The sequence below is a fragment of the Trachymyrmex septentrionalis genome, unplaced genomic scaffold (assembly GCF_001594115.1).
Source record: "Trachymyrmex septentrionalis isolate Tsep2-gDNA-1 unplaced genomic scaffold, Tsep1.0 scaffold126, whole genome shotgun sequence".
In the NCBI taxonomy this organism is placed as follows: domain Eukaryota; kingdom Metazoa; phylum Arthropoda; class Insecta; order Hymenoptera; family Formicidae; genus Trachymyrmex; species Trachymyrmex septentrionalis.
Window position 1 is genome coordinate 1321527 of NW_017304395.1, and position 22572 is coordinate 1344098.

The 22572-nt window shown below is 29.4% G+C and overlaps 1 protein-coding gene across 6 annotated transcripts in view; it reads right to left on the reverse strand.

Moving 5' to 3' along the window:
* Positions 1 to 19180, reverse strand: part of LOC108756358 (prostatic acid phosphatase-like) — a 23133-nt gene extending 3953 nt beyond the window's left edge. The window contains exons 1-3 of one of the 6 annotated variants that reach the window (XM_018500113.1): positions 9066 to 9168; positions 5119 to 5205; positions 4663 to 4760 (exon numbers count right to left, since the gene is read on the reverse strand). In XM_018500113.1, coding sequence (XP_018355615.1) covers positions 4663 to 4710 — 48 coding nt within the window. In that variant the 5' untranslated portion in view covers positions 4711 to 4760; positions 5119 to 5205; positions 9066 to 9168. Of the gene's footprint in view, positions 1 to 4662; positions 4761 to 5118; positions 5206 to 9065; positions 9169 to 12894; positions 13038 to 18938 lie in introns of those variants that run through there. The other 5 variants (XM_018500101.1, XM_018500105.1, XM_018500107.1 and 2 more) reach the window with 5 other exon arrangements.
* Positions 19181 to 22572: the final 3392 nt, after the last annotated feature.

Below are 22572 nucleotides of genomic sequence, written 5' to 3' on the forward strand. Positions count from 1 at the left end.
ATTTATTATTTATTAAAATATTACATTTAATGTAATGTTATGAAATTAAGTTCAAATTGTGTAACTTAAAATTTAATGAAATTTAAGAATATTTCTAATAGTGAACATTTAATTTTTCATTTACAGAGAATTTAAACTTTATTCACTAATATTAAAAATAATACACCTACAGAATTTACAATGTAGCGACAATCGACACGAGCTTACACTATAACTCCAAATGTACACGCATTAACACATACGTCAAAAAATAATACTCCGGCAAAATGTAGCATAAAACGACACGATATTTTCGACGAAATGCAGCTAGAAACATCAAATCATAAAGTAAGCGGAAAGGTATTACGACGATCAGCTTTAGTTTTGCGCAGTACTCTAATTAATTCCCAGATAATTAAACGTGATTTAGCATATTGAGTAAGCTGATGCATTGTATGAATTGCCTTATATTTGATATACGTGCATTTATTGACATCAAAATAGGACATATTACAAATGCAGCAATATGATTACTCATAAATGCAATCAGTTGACAAAATTTCAAAAACAAACGATCAGCAATAGCGGTACGTTATGCTGTCGGCAAGATATAACAACATAACAGCAAGGAATGATTAATCATTCCATCTTGAGCATTATTTACTGACATCACAATAGCAGCGAGCGCTCACTCAACTGTTGAGTCTGCTGAGCGCAGCCAATGTTATCACGAAAATCACTCACCCGCGAGCATTATGCATCTCCGCCACGACGGAGATGCATTAACTTGTAAATAAGAATCACCCGAGAAAGAATATAAGGGGCGTAGCATTTCGTAGGTGAAGTGAGTCCCCAAAGTTGGGCTTTAATTAAGAGACATGGTAATAAATTAACATTAACTTAACTTCGAATATTAAAGGTGCATTCCGTTTCACGCATGATCATCATTTTGATATCATTTTATCCTTGTTGTTCACCGAATATTAAAGAAAGATAAAAAGATACGTCATGCGTATCATGCGTGAAACAGAACGCAGCCTCTCGCAATCTCTCTGATTAACGCTACTTAATCTAGTTATGCTAGAGTTGTTCATGAAGTTTGCGCTAACTGCGCTATTGCACTATTGGTTTTACGAACAGCATTGGTAACGTTTGCATTCATAGCGTGAATAGCGTCTCCCCGAACGCATCCTTAGTAAGATACGCCTCAAAAAATCCTCTCTATATTTTCGATGATGAATGGCACTCGTTTATTGCGACACTCATCAACTTACTTACGGTTTCATTAACAGTAGATATTATCGACAATGAAATGAAATGAGCTATGTGATTCGCAGGATAATAATTAATCAATAATAAATTTATCAATATTAGGTCGATAAGTAATTATTGATTCAATGCATCGTGTGGATAAATGAATCAATGAGATTTGTAAATTATCGAGAATTAATTTTCTATTATAATTTTCTATTCAACAACATTAAATTATAAATACTATATAAATATCTTTATGATCAACGTTTTCCACACTATTGTGAATTAAATCATGTAACGTGAATACGAAATATATTGTAAAAAGTTTAACCTAAAATAATATATAAATAAAAGACAGCATTCAGCCATAACACTAGATGTCTTAAGCGAAAGTCATATATTTAAAATTGTAATATAATAACGTAGACGTTTCGGTCAAGATTTGATCATCATCTAAAATAATATATACAGGACTTGTTAGAACTTACATGAAAAAAAAAAACGGTTTTTTAGTATCTAAAAATTTAACTAGATACAGATCTGAAAATAATTTTGTTGAACTGTCAAAATAATTACGTTGAACATTCAAACACGATGAACAATATTGCAAAAAATTTTGACATTTATTTTATTTATCTAATTCTATTTATAATTCTACATAATTATATTAATGGTTCAACAGAATTATTTTTAGATCTATGTTTAATTAATTTTTTTAAATCTTTTAGCAAAAACGATTTTTTCATGCATATACATTGTTAAATTTATAATGTGAAATTATACTCAATTTGAGTTATTTTTAATCATTTCTATTGGTCGCTATTGCTTCCACTCGATATGTTAATAATTTTACTAAAACTATGAATTATGAACAATTTAATTTAACAAATGTATTAACTTTGACTGAATTTATTATTTATTATTGGCTGATGATGCACAAGTTACAAAAAAGTAATGGCCTAAAAACATTCATATTATTCCTAGAAAAAGTTGATAATAAATGTATGTATCTAGCAATACGTACACGTATGAAGAGATATATTATTAATCATATATTATATTATATACATGGTGATTTAGAACAACTCCGTGTCCTTGCAAAGACGTGTTTCCGACTGAATTTTGAAACGTTTTTCCTTTACAAAAATTTTATACGACGGTTAGTTTTTGAGTTATTAAAGGATAAAATTAGCGAATCATAGGCTGCGTATAGAAGATGTGCCTTTCAACAAGCGACACAGTACAACACAGTAATCATCTCATCTTTGTTTAACATGACAAACAACAAGGATATGATGATCCATTGTGTCATATCGTGTCATCTGTGTCGTTTGTTGAAAGGCATATAAGGTAATTAAGCAGGGACACTGACCGTCTGACGCGAGCGATCACAAGGGACACTTGTTGCAATCAACTGTCTAATAGCGAATTCGACACACATGCTCTAGGTTTGTTCGCATACTCCAACATGCTTCAACATGTTCCTACCATAGCTCCTATTCACTCTAACGAGCGCGTTAAAGTAGGAGCTACGGTTGGAGGAAGTAGGAGCATGTTGAAGCATGCGACGCGAACAAATCTGACTCTGCTCTAGTGCTGCCCTGACATAATGACCGATTACTTCCATGTTTCGCGTGGAAATCGTGCATCCCTCCCAAGCAAAGGGGGAGGTGGGGTGAGAGTCGCTTCGCGTGGAAGTCATAAAATATATTTTTAAGTAGAAAATTTTTGTTCTATATATACAGTGAAAAGACATTATTTTTCAAACTTTCCTTCTTAATAACTTTTTAACGAAGAACAAGCGACAGCTAAACCCTATTGGAGGTCATTGAGAGTTATGACCTTAACAACACATATCAAGGTCAAGGTCATTGAGAGATGCTCCCTTAATCTGAATTTTTATCAAAAATAAGTATAGATGTTTTTTCGCAAAATAATATAAGGAATCGAATTAAATTATTTTCAGCTGGAACGTTAATTAGTCGGTTAGTGAACTGAAAATGGGGATAAACCGCTCACTTATTGGCACATATTGCCGTGTCATATTGCTGTAAACATGCTGTTAGCTGCGGATAATATGCTGATGATAACAATTAGTAGCCTCCAAATTATTGTCTTTAGAATTAGAATTCTATTGAGTTCAACGTGAGAAACATAATATTGTTTCATCTTGTCTCGAGTTTATCGAAATTGCAATGATTTTGGGAAACGTGTCAGCAAACTCGCTGTATTTAGCTATCTGGGTTACATCGTTTAACATATTGTGTTTCCTTTGACCGTTTCCACGCCCCCAATGCGGCTCGTGCCCCATTTCTAAAACACCCTAATATACTTTATGATTATTTTATATAGATATTTATTTTAATAATTACATTTCACAGTAATATATTTTATATATAATATAAAATTAAAAAATATATTTTGTGTTAACTTTTAGAATATTCATTTATAAAAATCCAACTATATAATTTGCAAGGTATATTTATTTATACAAACAACTTTTTGTGATTTACTAAGATTTCGCAGGAGGGGAGGAATAAAAATCGGATGTTTTAAACATGTTTCTTGTTTGCTATAAATATCAAAAAAATTTGACAATTAAATTTTGTAATCCCTTTCTCGTTCAAAGCAAATCTTTACTCTCCGTGTTCAGAACAAAATTTAAGTACCCAAAGTTGCACAGAAAAGAGTTATCATATGGCATAAAAATCGTATGGTAAAGAAAACACATAGTTGCTCATTTAAAAAATTATCCATTTTAATTAAATACTTTTTCAAGCAACTATATGTTTTCTTTATATAAATTAATTCATCTCATTATTCTGTTCATACAAATATTAAGGTATGATTATAAAAAAATTAATAATTTAAGAATTATTTAGTATTTTATAACATGTGTCAGAATAAAATATAAAATATTTCATAAACTATTGATTTTTTTATATCTCTACTTTAATATTTTTATATACAGAATAATTAAAGAAAATATAATGTATATTGGAGGAATATTATGTACTATAATAATATAATGCATATTATGTAAAAAATTATATAGTTTCATTTAAAAAAAAACCAAGTTAACCTTGAGATGTTGACTTTGAAATCTTTGAAGTACTTCCTCATAGATAAAAATGATTATCACCATATGATAATCGTTTTATTAATACCGTGCAATTTGATTCACTTTCTTCTTATAGAATCTTCTTATAGATCTTCTTCGAAGATATTTAAGGTGGTAATAGTTATTGAGATACCTTGTATAATTAATAACGTCGTAGCACTCTCATGATTATTAATGTGAAATTGAATCCTTTTAACATTAATTTTTGAAAGTGTAAACTTTTAAGAGTTAAACAAATATAAAAATTATTATATACTATTGACAAAAATTTTGTGTATCTAATATATACATATACACATTATATATACCACTGTGACTAGTCGCAAAGTGTTCTTCTTAGTTTCGTGATGCTGCATGCATTGTGTGTCCGTTTCCGTGTTCGTAATCTTGGAGAACAAAGGTATTGCTAAAATATACAAAATAACATTTCCATTATATAGTATGTATATAAGGTGTTTCTAAGTTGCCGTATAAGGAGTATAAAACATAATACATTATGCAAAAATATACAACTTTTTTCTTTAACAAAAATGCATCTGACAAGTAGTTTTTGTAGTAGAGTAGATCAAAGTCAGACAAATACAAAGTTTCATGTAACGTACATACTTGTTAGATGTAATTTGCTACTCAATATAACTATAATGTAATACACGTGTTATTACAATTATATTGTTGTGAAGAAAATTACAACTAACACGTTTTTGGGATAATTGATAAGTTAAAAGTTAAATAAAAAATTAAAAAGTGAATAACTTTTAACTTACCCACACAACACGAGTGACTGTTTGTTAACTCATCTGACTTTTTCCAATCGGCGTATAGTCGACTATTTTCAGTTGACTAACAGTTAACTATAAGTCGACAGTAATCGATTATTTACTATTAGTTAACTTTTGAAAGTCAACTTTAAATCAACTGGGAAGAGTCGATTGATAGTTGACTATGTTTTTAATCAACTATAAATAAACTTAAAAACAATAAAATCTCTATTCTTTTTACAAAAAGCACTTCTTGTCGTTTTTCTGCATAATAAAAAATACATAAAAGGTTGTAACATTTTTTTCGATCTAGAGATTGGTTCTTTATACTTATGAATCCATGGCGTGTATAAGAATCAATCTATGAGTAGGAGCTGCATTCCGAAATCCATTGAAAGGAAAGTGAATAACTTTTTTTCCAATTTTTTTCAAAAAGAAAATGTTATAATCTTTTAGTTCGTGACTATACATCTTGACTATACATCTGCATAATATATTAAAAGGGAGGGTTCTAATAGCGCACATCGCTAATTGGCCAATTTAAAATAAAATATTTTGGTAAAACAGTAAAAAATTATTAGGCACCGGCCAATGTGAGTGAATGTATACTATTGTATTGTGCGCTAACCTTCTCCATTTAAACGATTCGTTATCCCATATAGGAGGATTCGTGCGGATAGTTGCAGATATATAGTCGACAATCGTCAAGGAACGCGAAACAAAGAGAGATGAGTTCAACTAGATGAGTTTCCAAAAACTATTTGTCCTTTTACTTTTCGATACCGAAAACTTTAAATGTGTTTCCCGAAACCACTTTTTTTAAATTGACAGGAAAGATTACTCAACAATAACACCGTTCATTGAGCCGTTTTGGCTTATATAGCGTTTTTTTAGTATTTGGAATATAGAATCACGTAGAAAAAAAATTACGTGCTGAGAGAATCATTCAAAGTTGGTGAATCGTTATTTCAATGAAAATCGGAAAATTTGTAAATTCTCATATAAGCCATAAATTGAATGAACACCAATTTTAGTCTTTTATTGTCTTTCTTATCGTGATTTTAAGAGAAAGATATTATTTTTTGCTAAAAATTAAGATAAAAATGAAGATAAAAATAATGACTTTAATCAAACATCTGTTTTATTATCGACGACGACGACTATATATATTAATATAATGAATGCACATTAATATAATGAGCACACGTATGAAGAGATATATTATTAATCATAGAAGATGTTTAACACTCTCTCTCTCTCTCTCTCTCTCTCTCTCTCTCTCTCTCTCTCCCTTCCCTCCCGCCACCCCTCTCTCTCTCTACAAAATGCGTGATATCTCAAGAAAGTTACCTTTTTAAAAAATAATATCGAATAAGAAAAATAATGAAGAGATTTAAGAAAGAAAATGAGATGGACTAACAATGTACAGTGTGTGTGTGTATGCGTGTGCGTGTGCGTGTGTGTGTGTGCGCGCGCGCGCGCGCGTGTGTGTGTACAAACAATAATTAAAAATATCAAATATGAAAAATAATGAAGAGATTTGAAAAAGAGTAATATACAGCGTGTTCATATATGTGCAAGCAAATTCAAATAAATACGCGGCTTAGATTTAATATAGGATAAATATTTATATGGCGTGCGTTATTGTAAAAGCGTATATAATTAAAAATAGGATAATGATTTTAGAATTGTAAGATATGCGGTTAGATTTAGAAATAGATTTAAAATTAATTATAATCTTAATTGTAATTGTGATTGTAATTTTAACGCTAATTAAACAATAAATATCGTTTATTTCTTTTATGTAATATTTACACACTTTTATGTAATTTATTATATTTTGAGGTCGAGCAGCGCCAAGTTTTTTACATAACAAATTTTTTATTTTAATAAAATTTTCTTATTTTGTGATGCTTCGTCTTTAATTTTTTGAGATTAAATACTGTATTCCATTGCAAATATAAAAGACTGTTGAATAGAAAGATAAAGATATGTATCACTTTTTCTCGTTAAATGTTACAGATTGCAATAAAATATATTCTTTTTGCAATTGGCGCAATTTAAAGATTTTATTTAATTTTTTTTTAAATACATACATACGTATTTCTGAGGGGTAATTTATAATAAAAAATTAATAATATTACCACTTAAATTATATTATTTATATAACGGTTTTTTTAGTTTATGTAACAGTTTTTTATGGGTTTATAGGAAGTACACGCACACTTGGCACTTTTTTTTACCTTTTTTTAAAAAGGTAATTTTGATGAGGTATAATATACTTCCAAATTTTTTTTATGTGCTCGGCACTTTCTCGACTAGTCACGATTGCGACATCAACGTTCTTCTCTGCCTTATGCCGTATAGGGTCGCAAGCCATAAGAAATTGGCCAATCACAGTTAAATATGAGAAGAATAATCGACTATGATTGATTAATTTCTTACGGCTTACTATTGTAGAACCCTTAGAGCTGCCGCACACAAAATTCCACAGCAGTGACCGTAAGACGTAAACTTAAGCCGATGAGCCAATCAGGATTGCTTACGTAATCTAACGGAAATGGGAATAACAATAAACTTATCTATAAATTTAAAATAAATTTCAATGGTTGAAATTCGTCTTATGAATAAGACGTTTACTGCTATTTCTATTTCCGTTAGAGTACGTAAATTTTATTCCTCGAATTTTAGTTCTCATATTATTATTAATTATTTCTTGAGTTTGATTTTGTACAAATGCAAGGATCTTGGATGATGGTTTAATTTTTCTGTAATTTTTTTCTTTACACTCTTTTCGAAATTTGATTGTGTCGTATTGCATGAAGTTTGGTTCCCCCATTGCAATTAGGAATAGAATTTACTAGTCACACCTCGTTATACTATTACCAGTGTACATAAATTTCGATATTTTGTCTCTAAATCGGAAGAGAGAGTTAATTCGAGATATAAGTAATGGATGGGAACGAGGAAGAAACTTTTTAAGTTTCAGGGTCTAGTAATTTGTTGATAGAGCGAGAATCTGAAAAAGTAAGCTCTCAAGATGCAATTACATAGAGCGTGGTACGCGGTATGCGATACAGTAACTAATAATGATAGTAACAAACTCACATTACTATACATTTTTAATGGAATTATGTTAATTGATTTAAACGCAATTATTAAGTAAATCTGTTAAAAAAATAAGAGCATCGATAAAGTGTGCATAAAAATAAGTTAATATATTTTAAAAAATTTATACTAATGTGAGTTTGTCACTAGCCTGTGCCGCAAACCGTGCTCCATGTAATATCAGCGAAAGAAATAGGTAAGTGGTACGCGGTTTCCTAGTTGCCTAGTTAGTTACTATTAGTTACTGTATCGCGTACCGCGTACCGCGTTCCATGTAATCACACTCTCAAAATTTGAAAGTTCAAGGAATTAGGAAGTTGTGGATTTGAAGGAAATAATTCTTCTAAGTCGTTCGAGTGAGAGAGAGATGGTGAGAGATATGAATTATACTAGTTCATCTAAAGAAGGATTATCTTCAAAGGGTTCGAAGGTGGATGATTGGTTGGAAGAATTTAGATGAGAGAGATGGTCAATTGGAGAAGATTCAGGGGAGGTTGATGGAATTTTGACAGGTGAGGGACTATCTGGGTTTAAGGTTGGAGAGTAGGAGATTTCTAAAGGAGGTGGAGTCGATTCTGGTCGAGGAGTGTAGTTGGAAGAGGTACTTGTTTCATTTTCTACTTGTTTTTCTACTCGTCTGATTATTTGTAATACATTAAGATTTTTATGTGTTTTAACAGGACGGCTGGAAGCGTTATCTGCCGCCGCATTTGTTGCCATCGGATTGGCGCCGCGTTAGTGCGGATCGCTCCGCCTGTTTATATCTGTTCAATGATCGGGAGGGCACTGGAATTTTCCAAACTTTTTCAATAAAACCTCTAATGAATAGATTGCTTTAAACTTACTTTTGGGTGAGATGGATGGGTTAGATCTATACCCTTCTCCGGGAAATTAGCAGAAGAGGACATCTCTTGTCATGTTCGCGCTGGAGGAGTTCCCTCAGAAATCACTCCACCCACTGATGTACACTCCCGAACCAGAATTGGTAATTTGAATTACTCGCGATTACTTATTACTTATCAGTTTTCTGATCGAATCTGTTCTGACCGTTGTGCATTTCGCGCACCTTAATTTATACTATGAGTTTCTTTGCCGTTGATGGGAATAATCAGGTGGGGGAAAATATGGGAATCAATTGTCCCTAAGCGTCATGTGGACCGATTCTATTGTTGATTTGAAAATACTCCATCGCTGATCTCACTTACGGTTTTAGATATCCGATCAATCTATTAGGTATCATCCTTTAACTCTTCTATTATTAATCTTTCTATGTTTGACGTAACAAAATATTCTATTATAACAACATTGAAATTCCTTTCCAATTAATTCTCACATGTGTTTAGTTTCCGATTCGAAATGTTAATATTTTCATGAAAGAAAAAAATTGTGGAGTTCTCCGGACGTAACACTTTTATATAAAATCTTTTCTGACTAGGCGTTCTTAAGTGTTTAAGGCCATGGAACACAAAAAACTTGATAGGCAATAAGACGTAAGCAGTAAGGACATCAATATGTTGGATTGGTTACTGCTTCCAATTAATGTATTCTTCCAAATCTAAAAACGCTAATTGGATGATCTAAAAGAATATACCAATAGCAGCGAGCGCTCACTCAACTATTGAGTCCGCTGACCGCAACCATTATGGCCTTACGGATTTTACTATGATTGATCAATTCACTTACTGCTTATGTTTAAGTTTTTTTTGTGTACCATGTCCTTATTGTGGGATTAGTCCGAATCTAAAATATTTTAAGCCTTAAACCGTAAGAAATTGACCAGTTACAATCGAATGCGAGGAGAATAATTAATTGTGATTCGTCCATTCCTTATGATTTAAGACTCAAAAATTTATTGTAGATCTGGGCTTACGTGTTTTTAACCCATAAAACTTATAGTACCGGAATAACTTATCCAAGCAGTGAGTGGAAGATGTGAGCAACATCTGAGAGACAGAAGATGTATTTCTGTCCTGCTCAATAATTTTTTTTCTTTCTGCGCCAAAAGAGGATAAAAAAGGATAGGAAGATATTTCTGTCCTTTAGATGTGCTCATAGCTCGATGTCCGTATTCCCCTTCCATCACTAAGTTCTATGTTTTAACCTCATCTTAATCAGAATAATAATATTGACTGAGGTAATGTTGCTTAACAGAGACTCACACTAGCATTTAGCTTGTAATTTTATAAATGGAGCGATGTTCTCCATATTTTTGTTAACGCAGGAAAAACCCTGCATAAGTGTGTGAGACATAGATGGGATCGAACCCGGATCCACGGATTACTAGTCCTCGATGCTTTTCTGGGATACGACCAAGTGAATCTCGTTAAGAGAACCAGGGTCAACTAAAAACGAAGAAGAAGAAGATAGGATTACTAATCCGCGGACCGAGCATCGAGCCCCTGACGCCTCATGTGAATGTTCATACTTATTTTAGCAATAAAACTAGATTAATTAATTTTAATTTTCTGAAATTTCATTGAAAAGTATTTCAAAACAAAGAACAATTTTAGCAAAATTTTTTTCACTAGAGTTGATTCTGAGTTATGATATGTCAGAATGAAAAAAATGTATAAAAATACACATATAGCTATTTTTTTTTAAATATTTACCAGCAAATTTCTTGAAATGTAAATTAGAGTAATTTAAACAAAATCGAATTTAATGTCCAAAACTACGAAAAACGATTATCCTCATTCTCCTGTTCGAAACCTTGAAAATATAGAAACCTTATATAGAAACCTTGAAAATTATATAAAAATTTGGAAAATTATATAAAGATTAAAACTTTAAATACAAAGCGCCTTCCCGGTCCGAGTGTTAAGATGTTGAACTACTATCTAATATACATTCAATTAAATTGAATTAATATTTCAGAAATAAATTGAGAGTCGATGAAATTATCGGATTCACACAATCAATCTGAAACAAATAATCCCCCCAAATTCTCCCAAATCTTAAAAAACTGTAAAAAACTTATTACGAAAAATATTGCCTCGGCCGGGAGTCGAACCCGGATCTCTTGCATTCCTGCAGGGAAGGCGCTTTGTATTTAAAGTTTTAATATTTATATAGACGGTCTTATTTCCAATCACATTGATTATATAAAGAATTATAAAAAAGTTTGGTCAGGGCAGGAAAGTATTTTATAATTTGAAAGCATAAAAAAAATTTAATTTAAACGCGTAAAATAAATGTGTAGAGAAAATACAATACAAAAATCGAATTTTTATATTTCCTAAAAAATAAGATAAAATCGGATCTTACATGTCCTTAGTACTCAACATGATCTATTCGTTGTTTGTGAGTAAGTAAGCAATGAATTATTATAAACATACAGCACTAATGAGTCATGTAGATCATGTAGACTGTCTGATTCGATGCATCAGTTTGCTTTGTTGATTCTGTTATTATCAGTAAAGCAAAATGCAAAACGTCATGGTTGCAAATAATATTTTATAAGTAATTGCTTTCTATAACTACTAAGAGAGATGATTAACTATTAATTTCCATAGTTTATATATTATTTAATTTCCGTAGTTTATATTATTAGCTTTGTATTTATACTTTATAATTTAACATTGTATTTAGTTTATTTTTATCAATGTTTTTTTTACAACTAAAGAGAAGACACTCTTTCTAAGATAGAACTAATATGACAACATAGACATATTGAATATATACATATTGATTATAATATTTTTTTGCTATATTTATTATTCGAGGTTATGAATTCTAATTTACCTGATAACATCGTGGAAATAAATAGATACGTAAATATAAGTAGATATAAGTCAACGGTTTGGAAAATATGTAATTCTTTATGTAGTGTCAAGAAACATATGAATCTATCAATAAATATGTAATCTTGTAAAAGTAACATCATATATAAATCATTTTATTTTTCATTTCACCAACATTTTTTTTACGAAAAAGAGGAAAACATAGATTTGAGCCATATTGAGTACATACTCGTATATATCTAATATAACAAATCTACGTTTTTTTCTCTTTTCAAATCCTACCTTTTATTAAAACTTTTACTGCATCTATATGTAAATATATTTGAAAATGTCTCATATTTTTTGTTCAGAAATGTTCCCTCTTTTAAATCTATCCATAATTAATTTTTTATTTTGGCTCAGCAAAAAATTAGAAAAAAATTGCGGAGCTTAAGTAGATCATATATAGTCTAATTATCTTGTATAGACTAATTATTTTATAGCTTTATAAAACAGAAATTACATCAACCCTTACAGAAATTAATTTCAATTTAATAGTCAGTTTAATAATAGAAATTATTCATTTTTAATATTAAAAACACAGTTATTTAATATTATTAATATTCAAAATAACTAATTACTATCTTCTAGTATTAAATTTCTAAATTCTTTAAGAAAGCAGATGATCTACAAATAAATCTGCAATCTCTGATAAAAAATATGAATATTTAATTCCTGTATCATAGAAATATATCTAAAAGATCGCAAATAACACTGAAGGGACCATTATGTAACTTATTTGATGAATATTAAATTACGTTTAACTCTTTTTATGTACTTTGTAGTATATGTCAAAGTGTCACAGTATTTTAGTTTAAAAAAAGTTCTACATAACATATGGTGAATTTGAATGGAAGGAGACAGCAATAGAGATACAGAAAAAAAATTGATTTACCTAACGTCAGCGTAAATAGCGCAAAAAAAAGAAGAACTGTCACTGAAGAGATCATGTCGAATTAATCACAAACTAAAGGAGCTAAATAATTCACAACTAAACCTGCAAAAGAGTACATGCGGACGTATGCAATCGTACTGAGAGGTTCGTAACACGTGTGCGTAGATAAAGTCAGGCATCCCCTCTTTTGTAAAACGATTTTAGAGCTCATAATTCGTTAACAATTATTGTCACATGTTGTATTGTTAAACCACTTGCTGAATCAACGAATTGCATATTCAATGAAACTGTAAAGTTATGTAAGCTATCGACTTGCGGTTAATATAATATATTGTTGTAAACACTGCACACTTCTTGCCGCGTCGATTTCCATAGCTGGTCTTTTTTTTACTTTTTTCAATTATAGTAAAATCGTTTTTATTATTGCATTATAATTGAAACTGCGTTTTCCTTCTTTTCCTTCTATATATTTTTCAATTGCTTTAGATTGTTGTTATATATTGCGTAAGAGAAGAGTTATGTAATAATGCAAATATTATATGCGAGTATCACGCCAGAGCATCTAATGGAAGTAAGAAATATTCGAAGAGTTGCGAAGAGATAATAATATCCTCGAAAAAATCCTTGATTCTTTAAATTCTTAGATCATAATAGATATTTAATAATTTGTAATTCTACGTCTCTTGAAAATATTATAATCTACATATATTAAAGCTTCTCTAATGTTGATTAAATATTATTAAATTGATTTATAAATATATTACAATTCTTACATAATTTTGTATTATATAATAACACTTATAATATTTTTTACAATATTTACAGCTGTTTGAAAAATTGATATTAAATTTTTAAATAATATTGAAATGATATTAAACTTTTAACGATATTAAATATTAAATCTCATCCAAAAACTTTTAAATTCGATACTGTTATTCTTAATTAATTCCGCAATTATTGATTCTTTATGTAATTGTCAATTTAATAATATTTAGACAATCACATACAAAACATTTGTCGCTGTGTATTTTCTTTGTAACTATTGAAATAAAACAAGAGCGTGATCACGTACATAATACGTGAGCACGGATTTTAAATAAATTCTTGCAACGTAAGGAAAACGGTATCTTTATAAGTTTTGCTTTCTTAGATTCACGTAAAACACATGCTGGGAAAAATTATGAAAAAATCACAAAATCTTCAAAATATTCACTTCTTGAAATAATTAACTAATATATTAATTAATTTGATATAACATTACACAGATTACGGCGCACATTCTTAACTATAAATCCATAACTGTATAAAATATATAACGTATAAAAATATGTGTTATATATAATTTTTATGTACTATATTATATTAGGTAATTATTTACAATAAGGCATTTTCCAAATTTTAATGTTTTTTTCTTGCAATCTTGATAAAAATTTTTGTCGCAGCTCTAGTATGTGCGCGCGCGCGCGCGTGTGCGTAATCAACCGAAGGAGGTCGAAAAATGTGTAACCTTATTTTTTTTAATTATTTATTTCCAGGTAAAAATGAAGATGAGGGGAATCTCCTCCAATGATCTTGACTTTGACATATGTTGTCATTGTTGTCAAGATCATGACCCTGAGTGACTTTGAAGAAATTTTAACCGTTTGTGCGTTGATAAATTATTCATTAAAAAGACATTTAAAAAATTAGTTTAAAAAATATATATATAGTTATAGTTTTAACGAAATTAATAATTTTTTTAAAAACTTTTTTACAAACTGTTTAAAAAAAATTTTTTTTTTTAAACAGAATTTTTTTTTAAAGCGATCCTAAAGTTAAAATCCCGAACTCCGATGAAGTCACCAGAAGTCGCTGTTTTTCGAACGCATCGACATATCTTTGAGTGCATTCCTATTACTGCCAGTGCTGAAACTATACAGTATACGAATGTGCGCTATAAATTTTCAGCTCTGGCAATGAATATCGGAACGCAACCATTTATATACTACTATACCAATGTCTCACGCAACCTATGATACACGCAATCGCATGTTCGTATCAATTTTCGTATAACAAATTCGTCTCGATGAAACGTCTAAGTCTAATTCTAAGAACTCGACGTTATTTGTTCTTATTTCGTGTCTGTGGATTACTATTTCGTAAGTGTAAATTGCAAAACTTTTGTAGCAAGTAAATGTTGTCACGACTTGACAGATTGAGACGCCATGTTACATTAAGAAATGGTACAAAATATATCAATTTCGAAATTTTTGGTCGTTTTCGGCGTAAACTCCATTTCACAGACACATATTAATGCATATATTTTAATCTTGGAAAAGGATTTTCGAATCTGTGAAAGAGGAAAAAAGTAATACAAAATTATGATTTATTCAGTAAAATACAAATAATTTTAAGATCGCCTTAAGGCAGCAAATTTGTGATTTATAATAACGACTTTTCTTTCAAAGCGAGATCCACCTCACCTCCTCCCTGCCTAGGGACGTTCGACTTTTCCCTAAGCAGGTGAAGAAAAGTAAAGTAAATTATATAATTCGAAATTTTTAATTTACTTTTACACTCATATTAAATCAATGAGTTTAACATGCACCAGTGCACATTAGTCCATTTAATCGAATAAAACACCAACTGTAGTATTTACTTCACTTTTTCGGAATTCTTTTTAATTTGAATTTTTTCTTAATCCTACTTTAATAGTGCGCAGAAGATTTCGAAAGCATTCTTCATAGCGTATTCATTTTTTTATATGAAATATATTATATACGTGACTTTAATGGAGCACAAATATTTTAGATTCGCCATTTTGGATTCGCTATCGATTTTTCCATTTAATAAATGGATTCATAGTCAGCGTATTAACTCTTAAAGAGCAAGTTTGAATTCATTTTGATAAAAAAAATTCAATAATTACGTATGAATCTAGATGTCAATGGCGCCATTTTGGATTTCCTATTTTCATAATTTATCATTTTTAATAACAGATTCATGATGAGACAATAAATATCAATTATCATGAGAAACTTCAACAATACATCCGATTCACGATAAATTCTAATGTGGTACAAAATTCGACATATAAAAGGGAGACACGATATAACAAAAAATTGTAAATAAGAATAAATAAAGAACTCCAAAAACAGAATAATAAATAATACTATTAAGAGCGATAAGAGTCAGCGCGGGAGACGGTGCGCAAATCAACAAAGATTTTAAATAAATTAATATGTCATAAAAAAAATTATTTTATCCACATTTCTGGAATATAAAATTATTTTTATTAATTCGTACCCAAGTGTTAACACACAGCGTTTACAAAGTGTTAAGAAAGCACTAAAAAAACTTATATAATTGCTTTTTTTTGCGCTTTGCAATCGCTGCTGTATTACTTGGGTATAGGGTCTAAACTTTTTGTGGTTTACTAAGATTTCGCAGGGGGATCAAAAATTGGAGTTTTTTTAATGTCCTCCTGTCTCAAAATTGTAATAGAACAATTAGAAATCGAATTCGTACATAGAGCGTTCAAAAAACTACTAAAAGTGATTTTTGTTCTAGTATTTTTTTCTAATGGAAAGTCGATACGACATAGATTTCCTTGTTTTTCAGAGATTAATTATTGCGCTTTATTAATACTAATAAAAACATGATCTGTTTAGTTAATTAAAAAAGTGTAAACGTATATTTGTGGCTTGTTTCTGCACGAAATCAGAAAAACGAATTCTTTAAATGCGAAAATAAAATTCTTACAATTTTGTTTGCAAATTGCATAATTTAAACAACAATAACTACATTATTAATAATATTAGGTGTAGTAAAAAGTCATCGCGTTTTTTTAAAAGACATCTATCAGTAAAAACCGCAATTACTTTCTTACCAACAATATAAATATATCTTAATAGAGTAAAGTTTCAGCTTTAAAAATCTCTTTTTTAAATTATACGATACGACAATTTTTAATGGAGTTATGAGCAATTAAAGTCAAAATAATTCTTTTATTTAATCCGCGATAACTCAGTAATCAAAAGTCGTAGGAATATTTAAAAAAAACGATTTTGTAGGGAAAGTATCAAGCTTTCACGATAGGTAATCGAAAATTTTCTCAAATTCGTTTTGGACACGTTACAAATCCACAAAGTGAGAAGAAAATTTTTCGTCTTTTTCAGCTCGTAGTTTTTGGTATGTAAAAATTATCAAACTCATATAAACTTAAAAAATGTGATAAGCTTTTAAAAGTAGAGATTTCAAGCTTTAAAACCCTTTTTTTAAATTTGAATTTCATTTATTATTGACGAAGATATTGTATATACAACTTTGAGCTAAAAAATACGAGATGACTTTTTACTACACCTAATATTACGTCGTTTTAAATGCTTGTAATTTCCTAAATCAGTTGTATTTATATTCTTTCTTAGTTTTTTCATATGATTTTAAATATAAAATCGGAGTGCAGCGTAAATCAACACATTTGTCGGTAAAACAAATCATGAGCTACTTAATCTTTGTAATGTTGCTTTATAGTGTTAAATAATTCTATCAGAGTTGAAGGCAATGGTACACATATGGAAAAGTCCTTGAAAAATTATTGCGTCACATATTTGCAGCTTGCAGAACAGCATAAATGCGTAAATAATTCAATAAAAATGTTTTATATCGAAGTGAAAAAATTATGGAAAATCTTATATACTGTGACAATTTTATCGTCACGCCTATGGTACTCGTATAAGGTGAAGATGTGTTGAATTTTGAAGAAAGTCACGCATACCGTTTCTCGACTGTTTACGCACAACATTGTTATTATATATAACATTGCCTGTACACGCAACATTTCGCAAAATAATAGAAGCATTTAAATGCCTCTGCTTACAGTCTTATGATAGTTCGCGTTAAATTCCTTCCTCGCAATGTATCGCAAATCAAAACGAACTACATGTCGTCAAATTATATAACTATAAATCATATGTTGTAATTATTATTTTCGCAGTTTAAACTAATTTATTTGAAATATAGCATAAAAGTAATGATAAATAATAACGATCTACAATATTTACAAAGAACATTTAAACAATATTTATTAAGAAAGTTCTCGAACAGATCACGGAATGTGCGAAAGTTCTCGTGAGCAGGAAAGCTACTGTGATGATTCGATTGTAAGACTCCAAAAAGATAACATACGTGTACATACATGACTATTAAAAAGAAAAATTTATTATAATCGCAAGTCTCAATCTTTCCATATCGCCACTATGGACATAATTCCTTCCCGAAGATCCTACGAGCTTTGGACACGTCCCAAATTATCAAAATATATTCACTTGCAAATATTTTATCCAGATAATTTCTTAAAGAAAAAGAATAGGAATATGTTGCAAAAATAAAACATTACTGCCCACTATGTCAGTTTTGGAGTCCATTTTATCAGACATTCATTTTTGCTTATCTTATGAAAAAATTAATTATTGCAAAATTACAAACAGTATTATAAAAATTATTATATTATCTGATAGAAGACACTTCTTAGTTTGTATTTATGTATGTATTTAAAGTTTTATTTTTCGTTTTACTTTTTTGTTTAAGAAATATTGTCTAAAAACAAAGTGGTATGTTGGTAACAATATTCCCTATTTTTTTTAAATAGTGTTATTTATGTATATGTATATAAATTATATTTATTTCTTTATGCGCTTTGACACATATCTGAAGACATCACATGCTGTATCTCGGCGCTAAGATAAGAGCAGCGACATCGTAGCGCGAAAAATCATTACCAAAATTTCATAGCTTCTATAAAAGTTTTATATAAGATGAAGTAAATTTAAATAAAAGGCAGGATTGGCAAAAATAAAAAATGGTTGAAATATACTTTAAACTGTTTAAAACATGCTTAATCGATTTTTTAATATGTTTTATGTTTTAAACATGTTTTTTATAATACTGTTTAAAGCACGTATAAAGCATTAAAAACGTCTATTTAAAAAACACAATGTTCTTTATCTTTCGCCAACTCTGAAGAAAGAAAGAAATAAGAGGATAAAGAAAGCCAAAACTCTTACATTTACCTAATGTCAATGTGAGTAGTGTAAAAAAAGGAAGAGCTGTTGCCGAGGGGATCATGCCGAATTAATCGTGAACCAGAGAACCGTGTATCCACAAATAAACCTGCAAGAGGAACTGTGAAACACATATGGACGTGTACAACCATGTACTGAGAAAGATAGGTCCGTGACACGTGCGCGTAGATAAAATCAGGCATCCCCTCTCTGTGGTAAAACCGATTAGCTTGTAGAGCTTGTAAATTTGTTGATTATATTGCACATTACATCGTTAAACCAATCTTAACAATCAATCACGAGTCGCGTAATGAAATCTTAAATAATTCGGTTTCTTTGTTTCTTCTTCTATTTTCTGATTATGTCATTAATTTTTCATCGTTATTACACTGAGAGAAAAATGTTTAATATTTGTGACTGTAATTATATGATAAAATACTCGTCAATAAAAGCTCTATTGTTATGGTTATTACTGCTATAATGTCAATAATAAAAACTATATATGTATAGTTTTTTCAAACATGAAAAAATTATACTTTAAATTATAATAATTTTAAATATTAGTACAGTAAAATATTAAGATGTAAATAATAAATAAAATAAACATTTTTATTCAATAAATGCAATCGCAATTATAATGAATATATCTATTTTCCTAAATTTAATTACTATTTATGTAGTAATAATAATTAAAAAATATATTAACAAAAAAACTAAAAAATTTCAAGCATTGTATGTGACTATTATTAATAGCACAATTAAGTGTATTTGCATAGTTAAAATAATTACAAATATAGCAGTCTTAAAAAGACTATAAATTCAATATATTATGGTAATTGCAATCTTTTTTTCTCTTAATGTACGTATTACATAAGAGATAAGAGTCATGTACTAATATATGCGCACAAATATTGTATGCAAATATCACACCAGAGCGAAAATAAGAATTATGCAGATTTGTATAAATCATTGATATTTTTGAATAAATCTTTAATTTTCGTTAGATATAAATTCCAGATAAATAAAAAATTTATAATAGTTAAATATTTGTAATTAAATATTTATTTGTTGAAAATTCTTATCATAATTCAGACATTTGCAGGTTCGATTTCTGGATGAAATAATTCTTGCAATAAAATTATTTACAGATTTAACGCTTATCAGCATCATATTATTAACATCTTTCAAGATGTTTATAAGTATTAATATTAATAAATTGCTTATCAGTTTAATTTGTGATATCGATGCTCTAGTTCTGTTAGTATTGTGTTTTAAGAAAAAAAATTAAATTTGGAGCGCAGTTTGCAGGATTGGATATGTATATAAATTCATACAAAATTATTTAAGCACCAAAGATTCAACTTGAGAGTTTAAGGCCTTTTCCGATTTGTTATTATACCATAATTTATACACATAAAAGTTCCTAATTGTTATTAGTTAAGTATTATTAATTGTAAATTGTGTTGTAAAATTAAGTATTATAATATATAATTTTGTATTATATATAATATTTTACAATCCATAGTCATTTGAAATATTGAGCTTTTAAATTCGGTACTGTTATTCTTGATTAATATTTCAATTATTTAATTCCTCATTTAATTTTCTATTTAAAGATACAAATGTGCAATTATGCACATGCAAAACATTTTCATGCTGCGTTTTTAATCAACACAAAAAAAACAAGAGCGTGACCACGTATGTAATGTGACGTGAGCATGACTTAAATAAATTCCTGCAACGTAAAGAAAATTAAGCAACGTGATAACATTGTGATGCCAAGGACATAGAAATGTAAAACGGGCCACGTGATCGCGTGACGCCTGAACGTCATTGTGTACAATGTCACTATCAATTTCTGAGCTCTACCATTAGCTTTATTCGGAGTTTTAACATTGACATTTCTCGATTAAAATTAATTATTTAGAAACTAAAACTGCAACGAAAAATCTAACAATACTTTTATTATATAATGTTATTGCAATCTTTCGATTAATTCATTGCAATTAATCTGAATAAAATTGGTGCAGCTAATATCAAAATCTCGAGATCAAGTGCGTAAAATGTATCATTTTATATCACATTATCAATTTTCAAATTTTTTTCAGTCACACGGACGGATCGTAAAAGCATATATGTAAAATATTTTATCCGTCAAAATACTTTCACAATGTATTTTCATATATAATTATATTATATTAAAATTAGCAATATAAGTAAACGCATATAAAAATTCTTTATTCTATAACAAATTCTCTGATTTACAAAACAAAAATTCAGCTTTAAAAACAAATTGTTTGTTCTAAAACACAAATTCAATACAATCAAAATAAATTCTGTACTGTATAACAAATTCTGTACTCAATAATATTTGTGTTTTAGGCCGGTATTCATAGTCAATTTTTATTTCAAGACCGTCTTAAGAAATTCAAGACTGTGTTAAGACGCTAACGCGATCCTCTGATTGGTTCGTGACATCTCAAGACTAAACTTAAGACGGTCTTGAATATAAGAACTGACTATGAATACCGGCTTTAGAGCAGACAATTTTGAAGCAGTAAATTCGTATTTTAGAACAATAATTTATTTTTGAAGCACTGATTTTTTGTTTGTAAATCAGAGAATTTATTATAGAACAAAGAATTTGTTTTTAAAGTACTATTTTGTGTTGTACAGCAGAGATTTGAGTAATTAAGGCAGAGAATTATTTTTAGGAACTAATTAATATTAAACATGTGACCGCAGCGCATGTGTCCGCTCGCATTACAGTAGTTTTCGTGGCTGTGACAATTTTCTAACCTCAATAGTCGGGGATCCTAAAGCCGTCCGTATTACCGACTACATCATATAATTTTTGCAAATATAACAAATACTATTTTCTTTTTCACAAATTTGAAAATTCTTTTCCAGGATTTTAAAGTACATTTAAGACGTGTTTGTGAGGTGGAGTTTATGCTAAATTGACTAAAAATTTCGAAATTGATATATTTTTTATCATTTCTTAATGTAACATGGCATTTCAAGCTGTCAAGTCGTGACAACATTTGTTTGATACAAAAGTTTTGCAACCTGTACTTACGAAATAACAAGGTTGGATAGTAACTAGTTGAAACGTTAAAAGTTAAAAAAAAAAGTTAAAAAATTAATAACTCGTAACTTAATTTAGTTAATTTTAAATGCATTAATTTTTAACATAATTTAGTTACTTTCAAACCTTAATTTATTAAATCCGTATAATAAATCAAACTAATCAAGACTGCTTATAAATCAAAGAACTAGAAAGGACACGGGCAGCAGGAGTCAAGCGCAGAAGACGGGCAAATAATATATATATCCATGAAGTGTGAAATTCTTTATGGTTCGGCTCAGTTGTGTGCGTGCGTGCGTGCGTGTGCGTGTGCGTGTGCGTATGTGTGTGTGTATACATAAAATAAAACGACTACATTTTTGTCTACGAATTTTTACATTTCAGATATCTTAACAGGATTTGTGCATATTATAAAATGCCTGCCAGGTACAGTGCTCCAAGATGTACAAACTCTAATAAAAAAGGATATTGCTGCACAATATTTGCCCAAGATACAAATTCGAGACAAAAATGGATTGATGCTGCCGGAATTTCTATTTGATTTCATGT